The sequence below is a fragment of the Condylura cristata genome, unplaced genomic scaffold, assembly GCF_000260355.1.
Source record: "Condylura cristata isolate star-nosed mole 26May11 unplaced genomic scaffold, ConCri1.0 scaffold00011, whole genome shotgun sequence".
Classification (NCBI taxonomy): domain Eukaryota; kingdom Metazoa; phylum Chordata; class Mammalia; order Eulipotyphla; family Talpidae; genus Condylura; species Condylura cristata.
In genome coordinates, this window is record NW_004567112.1 from 35,744,654 (window position 1) to 35,759,650 (window position 14,997).

Here is a 14,997-nt window from a genome sequence, read left to right on the forward strand (position 1 = left end):
CAGCAGGCAAGACAGGAGAGGTCTGCTGCACCATGTGGGTCACCTCCCTGGACTGGGATTGAACTAGTACTATAGTGGCTGGTGATAGCTTGATAGTGCAGAAACTTTAACCCCTGCAGCACCATGGAGGGTCCAGGTTTCATCCCATTTTATAGAAAGCAATTAAAGCTTAAAGAATCTAAATAATTTGCCCAGGGCCACACGAGGATAATTAAATCTGACCCCAAAGTTTCTATTACACCCCTTTGTCTTCTTTAGGACTATGACTTATGGGTCTGTAACACTAAGTTATTTTTCAAAGTATTATGTTGTTCGTCCTCTTATCTCTATCAACAACTTAGGTACCATCGTAGGACCAAATCATCCTGATGATCTTTCTTCCTTAGTTGAGAATAGGGAAAACACAGAGAAAATTCCTACATGATAAATTTTTATTTATGTCAAATTACAGAGTACCATTAGTAAATATAAGATTATGATTTAAATATTGCAGTAGAACTTAAAATTTGGTAAATTAATTATTTAAAGTTTATTATATGCCTGAATACACACTGAAGCAATTATTTGGCAAAATTTGGCAAGATAATTATTTTTATACTTATTTGACCATTTACCATGTATATATGTGATACATACATACACCTAAATTCAATATACTTATATAAAATGCTTAAGATTGCTGTATCAGGATTAATTCATTTAAAAAAATCTATTATATTAAATTGCATCTGCATTCAAAGCAGAAATGTTAAAAAAACAGCTTAATTTGCTAAATACACATGAATTTACAATGTAATTGAAAAGGAAATAAAAATTTCTGTTGAAATGCTATATTCCTGTTTAATTGACATTGAAATCGTATTGTCAAATCATGGAAATAAACATCATATTTTTTAGGTTATTGAGAGAATGAAGGTTCTACTGAGCAGTATTGTATCATCTAAATTAGGGATGAATAATATAGTAGGAAAAATGGCAGCTAATTGTCTTCCTTATTGATACGGGAGATTACTGGTAGCAATCTGGGCAGTGTCTGTACTCTTGCACTTGGGGTTCCTGCTTTTCCATTAGTGGAAGTCTGGCTTCTCAGGAAAGGTGCAACCACTCCGCTTAATTACGACACTTGCTGCATAGTGGCCAGCACGGATGCATTCAGTCAGGGCCTTGTCAGAGACCAGCTGAGATAGAAAACCTGGAACAAAGACAAAAGGGAAGAATGTGAGTACTTCTGTAGAGTCAGAAATGTCATATGAAATCAGACCCACAAATGATGCATGTACCTATCTTCAGCCTCATAGTTAAGTGCTGATTTTCAAGGGTGACAGAGATGGCCCCCTAAACATCAACAGTGTCCCTTATTATTTCCTTTCAAAGAGCTCAAGGAGGCACATAACAACTCACCAAGTCAAGTTAGTTTTTCTAAGCCTAAAACATCATGTTTTATTTAGCTTTGAGATGAGAAAATTATGAGTAGAAATACAAGACAAGTATTACCTTGGGTCTTTGCAGCTGAGGAGTTATTAATTATCTCCTTCCTCTTCTGTCTGGACTCCTTCTGTATTGTTATTCCTAGCATATTGCCCTTTGGACAAAATTCTATCGTTTGGGTTCCTTTCAAGTGCAAATCAAAGTTGAAAATTTATGACGAACCTTCCTTTCACTCCCAGAAGTAATTGTGAAATTATTTTTAGGGTTAAGTATAATGAAACAGCTTCATCTTAAATATAAGATAGAAACAGTATTGAGTGCTTCTGTTTCTAAGATGAGATCAAAGGGACTAGATTTACTCTTTCTTTAGAAACAGCTAAAATAAAGATAAAAGTATATGAAATATTCTTCAAATATTGTACATCCTTTATAAAAGATCCAGGAATGAAGGGAAATAAATGAAGTAAACTGTGAAATTGCTCCAACTTTTTAAGAGTTATGAGGCCACAGTACCCAGAGGGACAAACCTGAATTGAGAAGACAGACTTGGGAGTCCCAATAGACAAAATTAAAAATCTAGGAAGACTTATCAGGGTTATAAAAGAGTAAAATAACAAATTGCAAATATTGGGAATGAGAGGTGATATCTCTACACACATTAAAGGATAATAAGACAACATTCTTTAACAACTTTATTCTAGAAGATTTGACAACTTAGATGAATTAGACAAATTCATGGAAAGACACAAATGATTAAATTTCACCCAGGAGGAAGGTAACATAAACAATACTGTATCTATTACATATATTGATTTTGTAGTTAAGAAGCTCTCATAAAGAAAAATCCTGGCCCTGATGGCATCATGGGTGAGCTTTATTGAAATCTGAAGGACAAAAAGTAGTACAGATGCTATACAAACTCTTTAGGAAACTGAAGAGGAGGAAATACCTCCCGATTCCTCCTCTGTGGCCAGCATTGGTAAAATTGGAAAAATATAAGTCAATATTCCTCATGAGCATAGATGCAAACAGTGCTGACAAGGGTGAGGAGCCACTGGAACTCTCATACACAGAGTGTGGGAAGGTCAAATGATTAGGCTAGTTTGGAAAACCACTTGTCAATTTCTTAGAAAGTTAAGCCTACATCTACAACATGACCCAATCATTATGTTTCTATTTCTAGGTATTTCAATAAAGGAAATCATATATTTAAACAAAGATTTATAAATGTCAGTTACAGCAGCTTGCTACTAGCCCCTATTTGGAAACAATTCAAATGAAGATAAGAAACAGGTAGACAAGACCACAAAAGAGCCTGGGAGTGGTGGGTGTGCAGGGTTCATGGGTGTATATATACGTCAACATTTATAAAATTGTATCCTTATAATGTGTACAGTTTACTACACTATAATAAAACTACAAAAGAAAAGAAGTGTTTTAGTTACAAGGCAGGTCAAGGAAAGAAAAATCTGGAGCTCCTTTCTCTCTAGGGGAAATATGAGCTGCTCCAGCAGTACCCAATACTCAGAAGACAGATAATGGGAAGCTGTTGGTAGCCAGATTGTTAATGCTTTCCTCTAGGACTGAGGAGCTTAGGGGTGGGTGTGGGGTGTGGGGTGAAGGGCAGCTGAGAATCTATGGAACAGAGACCAGGAGAAAGTACTGACAAGATCTGTGTCCTCTCTCTTCTGCCATCTGACCACTCAGGCTTTTCTCTGTCAGAGTTGGGGAATGCCCTGTATCTGATTAAATAAATACTCCCAAGCAAAGAACATTAATTTGACTAATGGAGAGATGAATTTTGAAAATGTTAGCTTAGAACATGAAATCAGTGTCTCAAGAGGTTTTGTAAGAGTATTTTATCACTGAGTTTTCAGGTAACAAAGGTCAATATTAACTTTCAACCAAACTGCAAGACTACAATGCAGACGCCAAGCTCAGAATCAGATCAGTTTACAATGGAAACATGTCGATTAGGAACCTTACAAGCAACATCTGTTTTCCACATCCCTCCCAGTATGAATCCTTGTGAGCAACAGAAAGCTTATGTTTATGAAATATTTTTGTAAAGCTTAAGTACCAGCATTCTCTTTCTAAGGAAGAGTGAGTTATGACTAAAGTGAAGTACTCTGAAGAGACATTTGCTTGCTTTGACAATTGAAAAATCTGGAAGCAGAAAAACACTAAGACCTTTACCCAGATGAGTATCAGTTTTTCAGTAATCTATTTTTAAAAACCAACTGAGATGAACTACAGATGTTATATAATCAATTGTAAGTGGGTAAGGTAGCTGGTAGCTGATGTGAATTTTAAAAGCTGTGTAAAATGTCTTAAATAAAGGGAAGCTACATTTATAGAATCATGGGAATCCTTTCAAAATATGAATAATCATACCCAAGATAATTTTAATTGTGTAAAATATACATAACTTAAAATTTACTATTTTAACCACTTTTAAGTGTATAGTTTATGGCATTAAGTATATTTCATGATGTTGTTTAACCACCAACTATACTGATTTCTTGAAAATTTTTATCTCACCAACTAAACCTTAAATTAACTAAGCTTTTCATTAAATATTCTTTGTTTTTCCCTATTTCTAGTCCCTCATAACTGTTGTTCCTTAGTCTTCATAAATTTGCCTATTCTAGGTACCTCATGAGAGGGATATAATATTTTTTCTTCTGTGTCATGTATTTCACCTAGCATGTTTCCCAATGATTTTCAAGTCGTTTTTAAAATTATGTTAATTATTTATTTAATTGATTACTGATTTAAAGTGCATTAAAAAAACTTGGAAATTATTTCAAATTCTGAGAAAAATTTTAAGACTAAAACTGGCAAAACACAACCTAGTATTTTCTTCATATGATTCCCCCACTCCCTGATCTATTTGAGAGCAAGTTGCATTTATAATGCATCATTACCTTTAAATGCATCTTCCCTGGCATAGGCTCTTCTAACATAATCACAGTCCAATTATTAACTTCACGAACAATGTTATAATGTTACAGTAGTCTTAATCTTATCTACTGTCCATATTTTTGATTCTGTCAACTACTCAATAATGTCCTTTACAGCATTTTTTCCTTCTAAGATAGAATCTAGCCTAGGATATGCTGAGTTTTAATACACTCACCTCCTATGCCCCCCCCCCCTTTTTAAATTGTTTTTTCTTTTCTCAGTTCCTTTATTGTGGGAGGAGGGCATGGTGGCACACAGAGGCATTCATTCCCCATCCCCAAGGTCAAAAACGGTTGACACACTCTTTCCCTCCTAGACTTTGCCTTGCTGCTCTGGACAGCACCTCTGCATTGTATCATCAGCCATACCAGGTAAGCATGTGCATCTCAGCCATGCCAGGTAAGCATGTGACCTCAGGGCACTTCTTACGCATCGTCAGAGGCTGCAGGGACACACAGGAACCCTTCTCTGCCACACTTTTTGCTGCTTCCTGACTGTAGAGCGCTATGCTCAGCAGTTTCAGCCTTTTCTTGTATTATCTAGATCAAAAATAGGCTTTAGGGCAGTGGAATCAATGAAGTATCTGAACCGGTCAGAGAGTGATGCAGGTGGCCTCTTGGAAGATGTGGGTTGGTCTTCAGTAGGATGATTCTCATTTTGGGTTCATCTGGTATTTTGGATGACTGTGTTTGTATTATGTATTTCCAGGCAGAATACTACAAAAATTCTGTTATGTCCTAGGGTACTAAATTTAGAGGCACACTATGTCTAGCTACTGTTAATTGGAAATGGGAATTTTGATGGCCAGATCTAGATGTTGCCCTAATTCTCCACTGTATAGCTATATTCCACCCCCACCCTCCAGCATCTAACAATCTGTCGACAGTTGCTAACCTGGGTCTCCCTGGTGGGGCAATGGGTTAAAGCACTGTGTTTATGAAGGTCTCCGAAGCCACGGCAGACCGAGTTCAATCCCTGGCCAGGGAACTAACCCCCATGGCATGGCATGAGGAAAGCTGCTAACCCTTTCCTCAGATTAAGTATGCATTCATGATTCTTAACTGAAGTAACTTATACTCTGATGACTTTCTAACTCCAATATTCTTTTAACATCCACTGGTTAGCTCTTGGCATTCTACATAATGCAAAGCCTACTGCTTCGTCTTTGTATTATTTTTAATTTATTTGTTATCAATAAAGATAAACCTATTCTTAATTTTATTAGTGGTTTATAATTCATCACAGACTTTAATTAATTTGGTACTCAAAATATCCCAGTTTGGCCAGGGAGAACCCTCGCCCCCCCCTTTTTCTTTTCAATAGTTTCATTTTTCCATCATTTTGTGCATTTTTCCATCTCAGTTGTAATCCCCGTGAGCTTCCCATCACCAAATCACCCAAAGTCCAGTGCACTTCCTTCCCCAGTGGGAGCCCCTTTAAGTTGGCTCCTGTGCCTTTGGACATGCCTCACACTCTTTTCTGAGCACATCTTTACTTTCTGGCTCATCTTCTACTCAATCTATCCCAGTCCTGGAATCAGCAAAATCTCCAAAGATACCTAGTTTTTTTTTTTTTTAAAAAGATTTATTTATTTGTGCATACAGAACTGGGGTACAGGCCAGAGGCTCAGGGGCGGTGAGAGGCTTCACCAGAGACAGAGTGGGGAACAGAACAGGCAGATGGATGAAGTACACTGCTGAGGGGAGCAGCGGACGGGTCAGGAGAGGTCTGCCATGCCATGTGGTCACCTCCGGGACAGGCGGGAATCGAACTCATGTGGAAGCGGCTTTAGATTCTCAGTGCTGTGCTTTAACCCGCTGCGCCACCAGGGAGGGCCCAGATACCTAGTTTTTTAACAGTGGAGAATAATACTAGCAACCAAACTCTGAGTGGTAGGTTATGTTCCTTGCTTCTAGACACTGTTAGTGAACAGATACACATACACACATAAATGCACACCCAAGCACACAAACACACACAATTCCATCCTCACAGGATATGTTCTTGCCTTTCCTCATCTTGTTATTATGTTCCTTTTTCTACAGTGAAAACCCTAGTTCTCAACATTACTAACACATTTATATGCTAAGTTTTTAATACATCTGAAACAGCTTTAGAATTCTTCATTCCTCTTCCCTGATTGTGCAGCAGGTTGGAGTGCTGCACTGTGAAGCTGAGCCAAACCACAGTTGCTTCAGTGCGAGTTCAATACCGGTCCCTGAGGTACCCACATGGCACAGCAGACCTCTCCTGTCTCGCCCACTGCGCCCCTCAGCAGTGTATTTTGCTCTGATTTGCATGTTCTACACCCCACTCTGTCTCTGGTGAATCCTCTCACTGCCCCTGCTCCTCTGGGCCTGTACCCCATTTCTGTATGCATAAATAAAATCTTTAAAAAAAGAAAAGAATTCTTCATTCCTGACACCATAAAACACACACACTCAAATACAAACAAACCCAAATCTACTAGTGAGGTTAGGATTGGTTTTGTTGGCCTCTCATAGTTAAGTAGGATTTAGTTGTTACTTAGACTAGCTCTCTCTTTAACTTCACTTCAGTGTAGTTCATTTTACTTAAGATCGAAAAATAAAAATGGTTTTATGTGTCTTAGTTTGCTTTCAGTTTTAGCATCCCCTCTATACTTGTTAATTCACTGTCATTAAAAAATCTGGGACATGCACAGGACTATGGTGATGGCCATGGGTGAATTAGTGATGGGAAGTTCACGGGTATTGCAGCTGATATGGAAAAAGGCACAAAATAATGTAAAAATAAACTATTATAATAATAAAAAAACCCCTGTAGAACATTAATGTTGCCAACAGCAAAACAATAAAAAAGGTATACTAAAAGAAGGAACTTCCCATGGTTTACTTATGCTTTTTTCATTCCTTGTAGAGAACCAGTTTCCATTTTTTTTAGTTTGTCTTCCTGTGTTTTCTTTGTAAAGCTAAGGAGATACATGTGCATTTTATCTCCTCTTTTTCCACACAGAGAGGTAGCAAAGTATGTAAGCTCTCTTGCACTTTGCTTTTTTTTCACTTGAAAGTATCTCTTGAAAATCACTGCATAGCCATTCAAAAAAAATCTTCCTTATTCCTTTATAGCTCATAGTACATCACTGATTGCCTATGCCATATTTTATTTGCTCCTACGTGTGGATATTCATATAGCTTCCAATATTTTGCAGTTATGAATAATGCTGCAATGAATAACCTTGTATGTATGCAATTTTGTATTCTTGGGGATATATCTTCAGAAAACTTCTAGAAATAGAATTTCTGGGCTGAAGGGTAATAAGTAGTTTTGTTAGATGTTGACAAATTACTCTTCATAGGAATCGAACTATTTTGTATTTCCACTAGTACTTTTTTGCAAATTCACCAACTTTTGTCAATCTAATGGGTCAGAAATGATATCTCAATATAATTATAATTTGTACTTCTCTTATTATGAATAAATAAGCGATCATTTTTTTGGTATGTTTAAAGAACAAATCCCTGTGAATCTTATTATTTTAATAGGTAATTTGGTCTCCCTACTCCTTACCCCTTCTAGTTTTAAAAGTTCTTAGCATTTTTTCCCCAGTAAAGGATATTTTGGGAGGAAAAAATACCAGCAAAAAATATATGCTATTAATATATGCAAATACTGTGTAAGCAAGGAAAGAGCTTATTCATGTTTCATTCACTAAATATGGCGAATTATAAAGACTGCGGTTGGCAAACACTATAGCAGATAAATATGGCTTGCAGATATATAAAAAAGAAGTTTGTTTTCTTGTAGTAAAGATTGTGGGATTACTAAGTATTCAAGAAGTAAAATCTCAAATAACTGACTTGGCATATGTATTCACTATGAAAAAGTCTCTTAGGAACATTTTTGGTTAGCATTCTTAGCTTGTGATCCTTGTCAGTACATCATCTGGCAAAGGAAGGGTAAGGCTTTGTAGATATGCCTTTCAACATAGCCAAGAGAGGGGGAAACAGGAGACAACACTGGAGAAACATCAGCACAGGTGTCCAAATTACAAACTCACATGCTGAAGCAAAGCCTTCCTATTTTAGTTCATTCTATTTGACCTCTAGTTCTCTCAGATTCTCCTCCCCAATTTTAGGTCACTGGGTCTTAAGTATGGGAAGGTGTGAGGTCTCTGACACTGAATTTGGTTCCTAGGCTAGTGTTGATTTTTTTGAATCTCAGAATTACCAAGCCAGAGCTCTCAAAATAAATTTCTATTCTTTAATACTTACTTATAATTTTCTTTTTATTGAAATTAAAGAGAGTGATCAATTTTAGCATAACTGAATCAGGACCTAAAATGTTTATTTAAACTGCAGAGAGAGGCACTAAGCTAATTTCCTTAAAACACATAGAGCTGGATGACTGGTGTGGGCAAAAGGCAACTTGATTTCCTAATTTAAGTTGTCATAGTATGTCGTTACATAGAAGAGAGAGGACATACAGAATTTTCTTAGATTACTTACAGAAACTTGAGAAATATTGCCACTAGGTTTAGAAGTCTTAATAGAGACACTTAAGAACTAGGGGTAGTTCAGAAGAAAATGAACAAGGCCTATGAGCCAGCTTTTTCTTTACTGTGTAAAGTTTCTTCACTAATAGTTTTCAAGCAGACTAGAACTGAAAAGCCCAGAAGAAAATTAATTCAAGATTCACAGCAAAAGGGGAAGACTTAGATTTTCTAGTTATCATCAAGTTAGAAAGCTGTTTCACACTGATTTTATAAATTTGGAAGAATGAAGTCTTCATAATTCATTTTTTACAAGTATTAGCATTTTGTATTATTCTCCAATACCTCCCCAATGATACTGCACTAGTACATATCAGTGGCTATGTCTTTATTTTTTATGTAGTCCCCAAAGACTTGTAATATAAGCCAGATCCCAATATGTGTAAAGTAAAACATTTTAAAGCACTTTGGGAAATAAATGTAATTTACTTTAAAAGTATCATTTTATGCTAAATTTAAATTATTATAGATTTAGATAGTATAGTACTTTGTTTACTTGGCAATATATACACAGGTGTATGTGTTGAAAATGGATTTTAAGCCACGTAATTTATAGGTCAGAGAAACTAACACTGCGAAATAGAGTAATCCTTCACATACATGAGATCTGCAGCAATAGTAGCTCACATGGTCATGCATATCATACCTACAGTGACCCCTCAGGGCTTTACTAGCAGCTTATTTAGTTTATATTTCAGAAAGCCAGGAAAAAAATTTTCTGATTATAAAGGTGACACCCAATAACTGTAGAAAATATGAAAAATATTGGTAGAATTAAGAAGTAACTGAAACACACACATAGTTGCATTACAAAGAATAATCAATGCTATTTAATATAAAGTAGAAACCCTAAAAACATTAATATCTAAGAAAATTAAGAAGTGAGAATCAGAAGAAGAGGTCTATATATAAAATGCTAAAGAATGTATAACTGTAAGATTTACTAAGAAAACTGGCAAAGATGGTTGGATACAGGAGAAATGTGCAGAAGTAGTCAATTATTCATGTGTACATTCATACATACATGTATACAAATATCACTAAAACAAAAGTAATTGAAGCATGATTAAAAAAACAGTACCAATTAGTGCAAAGGGAAAGGACTATTGCACAACAGAGCTATGCAAATATGGAAACTTGAGCCACCACATAGTTAGTGCTTAACCCACTGGGAAAGGATGGATTATTTGAAAACAGTATTGAGTTAACTAGATTTTAATTTGGAAAAATAATTTCATTCCATATTTTAAAAAATCCAGTTCCAGATGTATCAAGGAATTAAATATGAATGGCAAAAGACTTTTAGAAGAAAATAAAGAATACATTTATTTACATTGTAGAGGAAGTAAGAATTTCTTAAATGAGACACAAAGTCTAAAGTAAAATATTAAAAATTTCAACCATGCTAAAATGAATACTGTCTCTCAAAGAATAACTTTAAAAAGTGGGAAAAGTAGCCTCTCTGGTGGTGCAGGGGTTAAAGTCTCAGCACTGCTGAACTATCTGCCATTCATTGCCAGCATTGTGTTAGATCTCCAGCCAGGGAACTAATGCCCAAGGCACAGGAGACTTCTGTCTTGCCTGCTTCTCCCCTCAGCAGTGTGTTTCAGTAGATCTGCCTGTTCTGTTCCCCACTCTGTTTCTGGTGAATCCTCTCACCCCTGCACCTTCTATCTCTGGCCTACACACAGTTCTTGTATGAATAAAAAAATGAATCTAAAAAAAAAAAAGAGTGGGGAAAATAACTTTGCTTTCTAATTTTTCAGAATACATAAAAAGTCTATAAATTAGAATTTATAACTTATATAAACAACCAAATAGAAAAGCAGACTTTTTAAAAAAATTTATTTTTATTTTATTGTAGAACAGGGGTTCAACTGAACAGTGGGTAGCAGAACAGGTGGAACTGCTGAAATACACTGCTGAGGGGAAGCAGCAGGTAAGACAGGAGAGGTCTGCTGAGCCATGTGCATTAGCTCCCTGGCTGGGGATCGAACTCAGACCCTAGTGTTGATAGTGCTGAGACTTAAACCCTAGCCCATCACTGTGGCCCCAGACAAATATTTTAGAACATACATTTCATCAAGTGGAAAAGTGAGATGTTCAACCTTGTTGTTAATAAGAGAAAATGCAAATTAAAACTTCATAACATTCTGTGAATCTACTAGACTAGCTAAAGTTTAAGAGTCTATAACCTGTTCAGATTTCCAAACTTCTTTTCAAAAAGATTTCATCAATGTATACTCTTGCTATAAAAAATTGGTAATTTGAGGGCTTGGTGGCAAAGTGGGTTAAAGCACAGCACTAAGAAGCTAAAGCCACTTCAACATGAGTTGGATCCCCACCCTGGGAGTTAACCACATGGCGCAGCAGACATCTCCTGACCCGCCTGCTGCTCCTCTCAGCAGTGTACTTCGTTGATCTGCCTGTCCTGCTCCCCACTCTGTCTCTGATGAATCCTCTCACTGCCCCTGCACCTCTGGCCTGTACCAGTTCTGTATGAATAAATAAATCTTTAAAAAGAGGCAAAATCTTCCTTTAATTTAGTTACTTATCTATTAGAGGAGTTAAAAACTTTATTTTGTTCGTATGTTTGATGTTAACTTTTACCTATTCTTCCACTGGAGTACTGACCTTCTTTCATTAATCTTTAAGAGACATTCCTACTCTGTCTATCATGTGTGTTGCCAATACTTAACCCTTACTTTGTCTTTAGGCTTTCATTTTATTGTTATAGAGGTTTTTTTTTATTTTATTATTTTTAAAAATTTATTTATTCATACTGAACTGGGGTACAGGCCAGAGATGTGGAGGGTGAGAGGATTCACCAGAGACAGAGTGGGGAGCAGAACAGGCAGATCAATGAAGTATGCTGCTGAGGGAAGCAGCAGGAGGGCCAGGAGAGGTCTGCCACGCCATGTGGATCTCCTCCGGGGCAGGCGGGGCTGGAACTCATGTGGAAGTGGCTTAAGCATCTTAGTGCAGTGCTTTAACCCGCTGCGCCTCCAGGGAGGGCCCAGTTATAGAGATATTATTTATCTTTAATTTTTTTTTTCTATTGAAATCAGGCTGAGAATGATTCTCCATGCCATGAGAGCAGATAAATACTAGTCTATATTTTATTTTGCAGCTTTTAAATAAAACATTTATATTCTTGTATATATGTACTTTTATGGTCATTTAGTTCGTTTCTTCACTAAGTATGAATTGATGGTGATCTTTTTTCCCAAATATTTTTTCACCACACACCCTAAACAATCCATTCCATTCCTATCAGTTTAATTTTTATATTTTGAAATGACTAATTTACAGAAAAGCAAAATTGAAGTGACTTTGGATTAACAATGTTCCTATACCCAATGATCTTAAATCTCAACTTTATTAAATTTCTACATGTGTTTATTCTCAATATTAGTCTCTGATTATATCCATTTATGACATTTAAAAAATATTTTTATTCAAAATAGTAACAAAGCAAAACTTTCTGTGTGTATGTTTAAAAAGAAATTATCATTTCAGATTTCAGAGATAACTTTTATTTTTTCGATTTGCTTTTCTTATCTCCTAAACAACCTATAATAAAGCAATATTATTCTTATACACAAAGAGAAAACATACACATTCAGGAATAACACAGGAACATTTAACAATTCAGAAAAATGATTATTAAGAGCAACTTCATCAAGAGTTTCAGCTAGATGATGTTTTATTCTAACAGTTTCCATAAATGCCTTTGGAGTTCATTAAGAACTGTAACCATTTGGCCCTCCCTGTGGCGCAGCGGGTTAAAGCACAGCACTAAGCAGCTAAAGCCACTTCAGCATGAGTTTGATCCCCGCTTGCCCTGGAGGTGACCACATGGCGCCGCAGACCTCTCCTGACCCGCTGCTCCCCTCAGCAGTGTACTTCGTTGACCTGCCTGTTCTGCTCCCCACTCTGTCTCTGGTGAATCCTCTCACCCTCTGCATTTCTGGCTTGTACCTCAGTTCTGTATGAATAAATAAATCTTAAAAAAAAAAAAAAAAGAACTGTAACCATTTAGTAACAAATTTTTCCACAAACTGTTCACTTTTCTCAGAAGACCCTTCAAGTACTTAAGACCTTTACCACTTTTTGTGCTTTGAGACTTAGGGGAAAGCCAGGCAGTGTTCAGGAGGCATCTTAGAAAGTTTCTGAGGATCCTGTTTTTTACTCCAAATGAAGTTTTTCTCTACAGAAGCTACATACCAACAAACCAAGATGTGTCTTTTGAAACTGGAGTTCAAGAACCTATGCTTCCATAGCTAGGATTGTTACAAGAATTCCTGACAGAAATAAGCAGAAAGGATCACTGTACTTGGATAGAGTGGCTACTGTGTGTTATCAATGAAAAAAAGATTTCTGATATAATTGTGAGGTCAATGGCCATAGGATACATGTCTTAACTAAATTTAGCACTTCAGGGAATTGTAATTGATGAAGCTGGGAAACAGGGCACATGTATAAACCAAAAACACTGGCAAAATGAGATGCATGACTTAAAACAAGGAGTTCCCATATACTGTCCCTTTTCCCCACCATCCCTCAATTTCTCCTATCCTTAAGATCTTGAAATAGTGTGGTATAACTGATGAGCCAATGTTGACTAATTATTAACAACTAAAGTTGTGCTATATAGTCTATGGAATTTGAAAAATGTATGATGATCTGTATCCACCATTACAATATCATACAGAATAGGTTCATTGTTCTAAAAATCTCCTTTACTCCATCTACTCCCACCCACCCCAAAACCCTTGGTAAGTACTGATATTTTTAAGATCTCCATATTTTTTTTTGCCTTTCAAAATGTCATATAGTTGGACTCATATAGTTACAGCTTTTACAGATTGGTTTCTTTCATTTAGTATTATGCATTTAACCTCCTCCATGCCTTTTTCGGGTTTGTTCCATTTCTTTTTGTTCCTGAATAATATTCAATTGTATAGATGTACCACAGTTTGTTTACCCAGTCACCTATTGATGGACATCTTGGTTGTGTCAAAGTCTTGCCAACTCAGAATAAATCTCCTATATACATTTCTCTGCAGGTTTTCATGTAAACATAAGTTTTCAACTCATTTGGGCAACCAAAGAATTCAATTGCTGAATCGTGTGGCAAGAGTATGTTTTTTAAGAAACTGTCAAACTGTTGTCCAAAGTGGTTGTATAATTTTGTATTATCATCGGTAATGACTGAGGAGTTCCTGGTGCTATACATCTTTATCATATATAAACTCAGAATCCTGGTAAAATGAGATGGGTGAAAGAATGATTTTTCTGTGTCTTTAAAAAAAAATTGTTTATATTTACTTAAAAAGAGAAACCTTCCCAAACCAAATGCACTGTTTATGCAAAGTCACTTTGCTATTCCAGTACTTGGTAAACTTATTTACTTTATTTTGTCTGTTAGCTTTAGAAAATTAAATGATTTACCGTAAACTGTTGGTATTCTCCACATCCTTGGCTCAGATCCTTGAGGACTGGATCAATGATCTAATGAATCACTTGCATCTGATTGCTGTAATCCTATACCTTCCCTACTACCTCTATCTTTCATCCCACTCTAGTTTATTCATTGAAGTTATCAATGTTCTCTATATGTGAATAATATCAAGCTACATACTGTACAGTAGTGACAAGTTAATTACATAGTTATTAAGAGATAATGTGGGAGTAGTAACATAAGTTGTCATGTAATTACCTTTGTTCTCAAAGGCATTACCATGTAATTAAAGCAACCGGATATAATATTTTACAGCCACTAAAGTGTTGAATGCTGTATTCCCTTTGTGAAAAAAAGTGCTGTTAGTCATAGTTTTAGGTCAACTTGATTTTTCAATTCTTTATTTAGTTTTCATTTTTCTTAGATATCTACACTTCATGATGATTTATGTGTTTCCTTAAATTGGCCTGTTTAAAAGTCCTACCTTTTGTATATATATTGCTACATGGCATAAGAGACATAAGGCTATACTTTTATTATCTATAGCTGCTTTAGGAAAGAGAAATAAGAGACAAATGAAAACTTTGACTAATCTGAATCCTCAATTTAC

The 14,997-nt window shown here is 36.0% G+C and overlaps 1 protein-coding gene across 2 annotated transcripts in view; it reads right to left on the reverse strand.

The window, feature by feature from the left end:
* Positions 1–433: 433 nt before the first annotated feature.
* The window catches only part of ADK (adenosine kinase), a 387,062-nt gene continuing 372,498 nt past the window's right edge, over positions 434–14,997 (reverse strand). Inside the window, exon 11 of one of the 2 annotated variants that reach the window (XM_004680753.2) lies at positions 434–1,192. In XM_004680753.2, coding sequence (XP_004680810.1) covers positions 1,068–1,192 — 125 coding nt within the window. In that variant the 3' untranslated portion in view covers positions 434–1,067. The remainder of the gene's footprint in view (positions 1,193–14,997) is intronic. The other variant, XM_004680754.2, reaches the window with a different exon arrangement.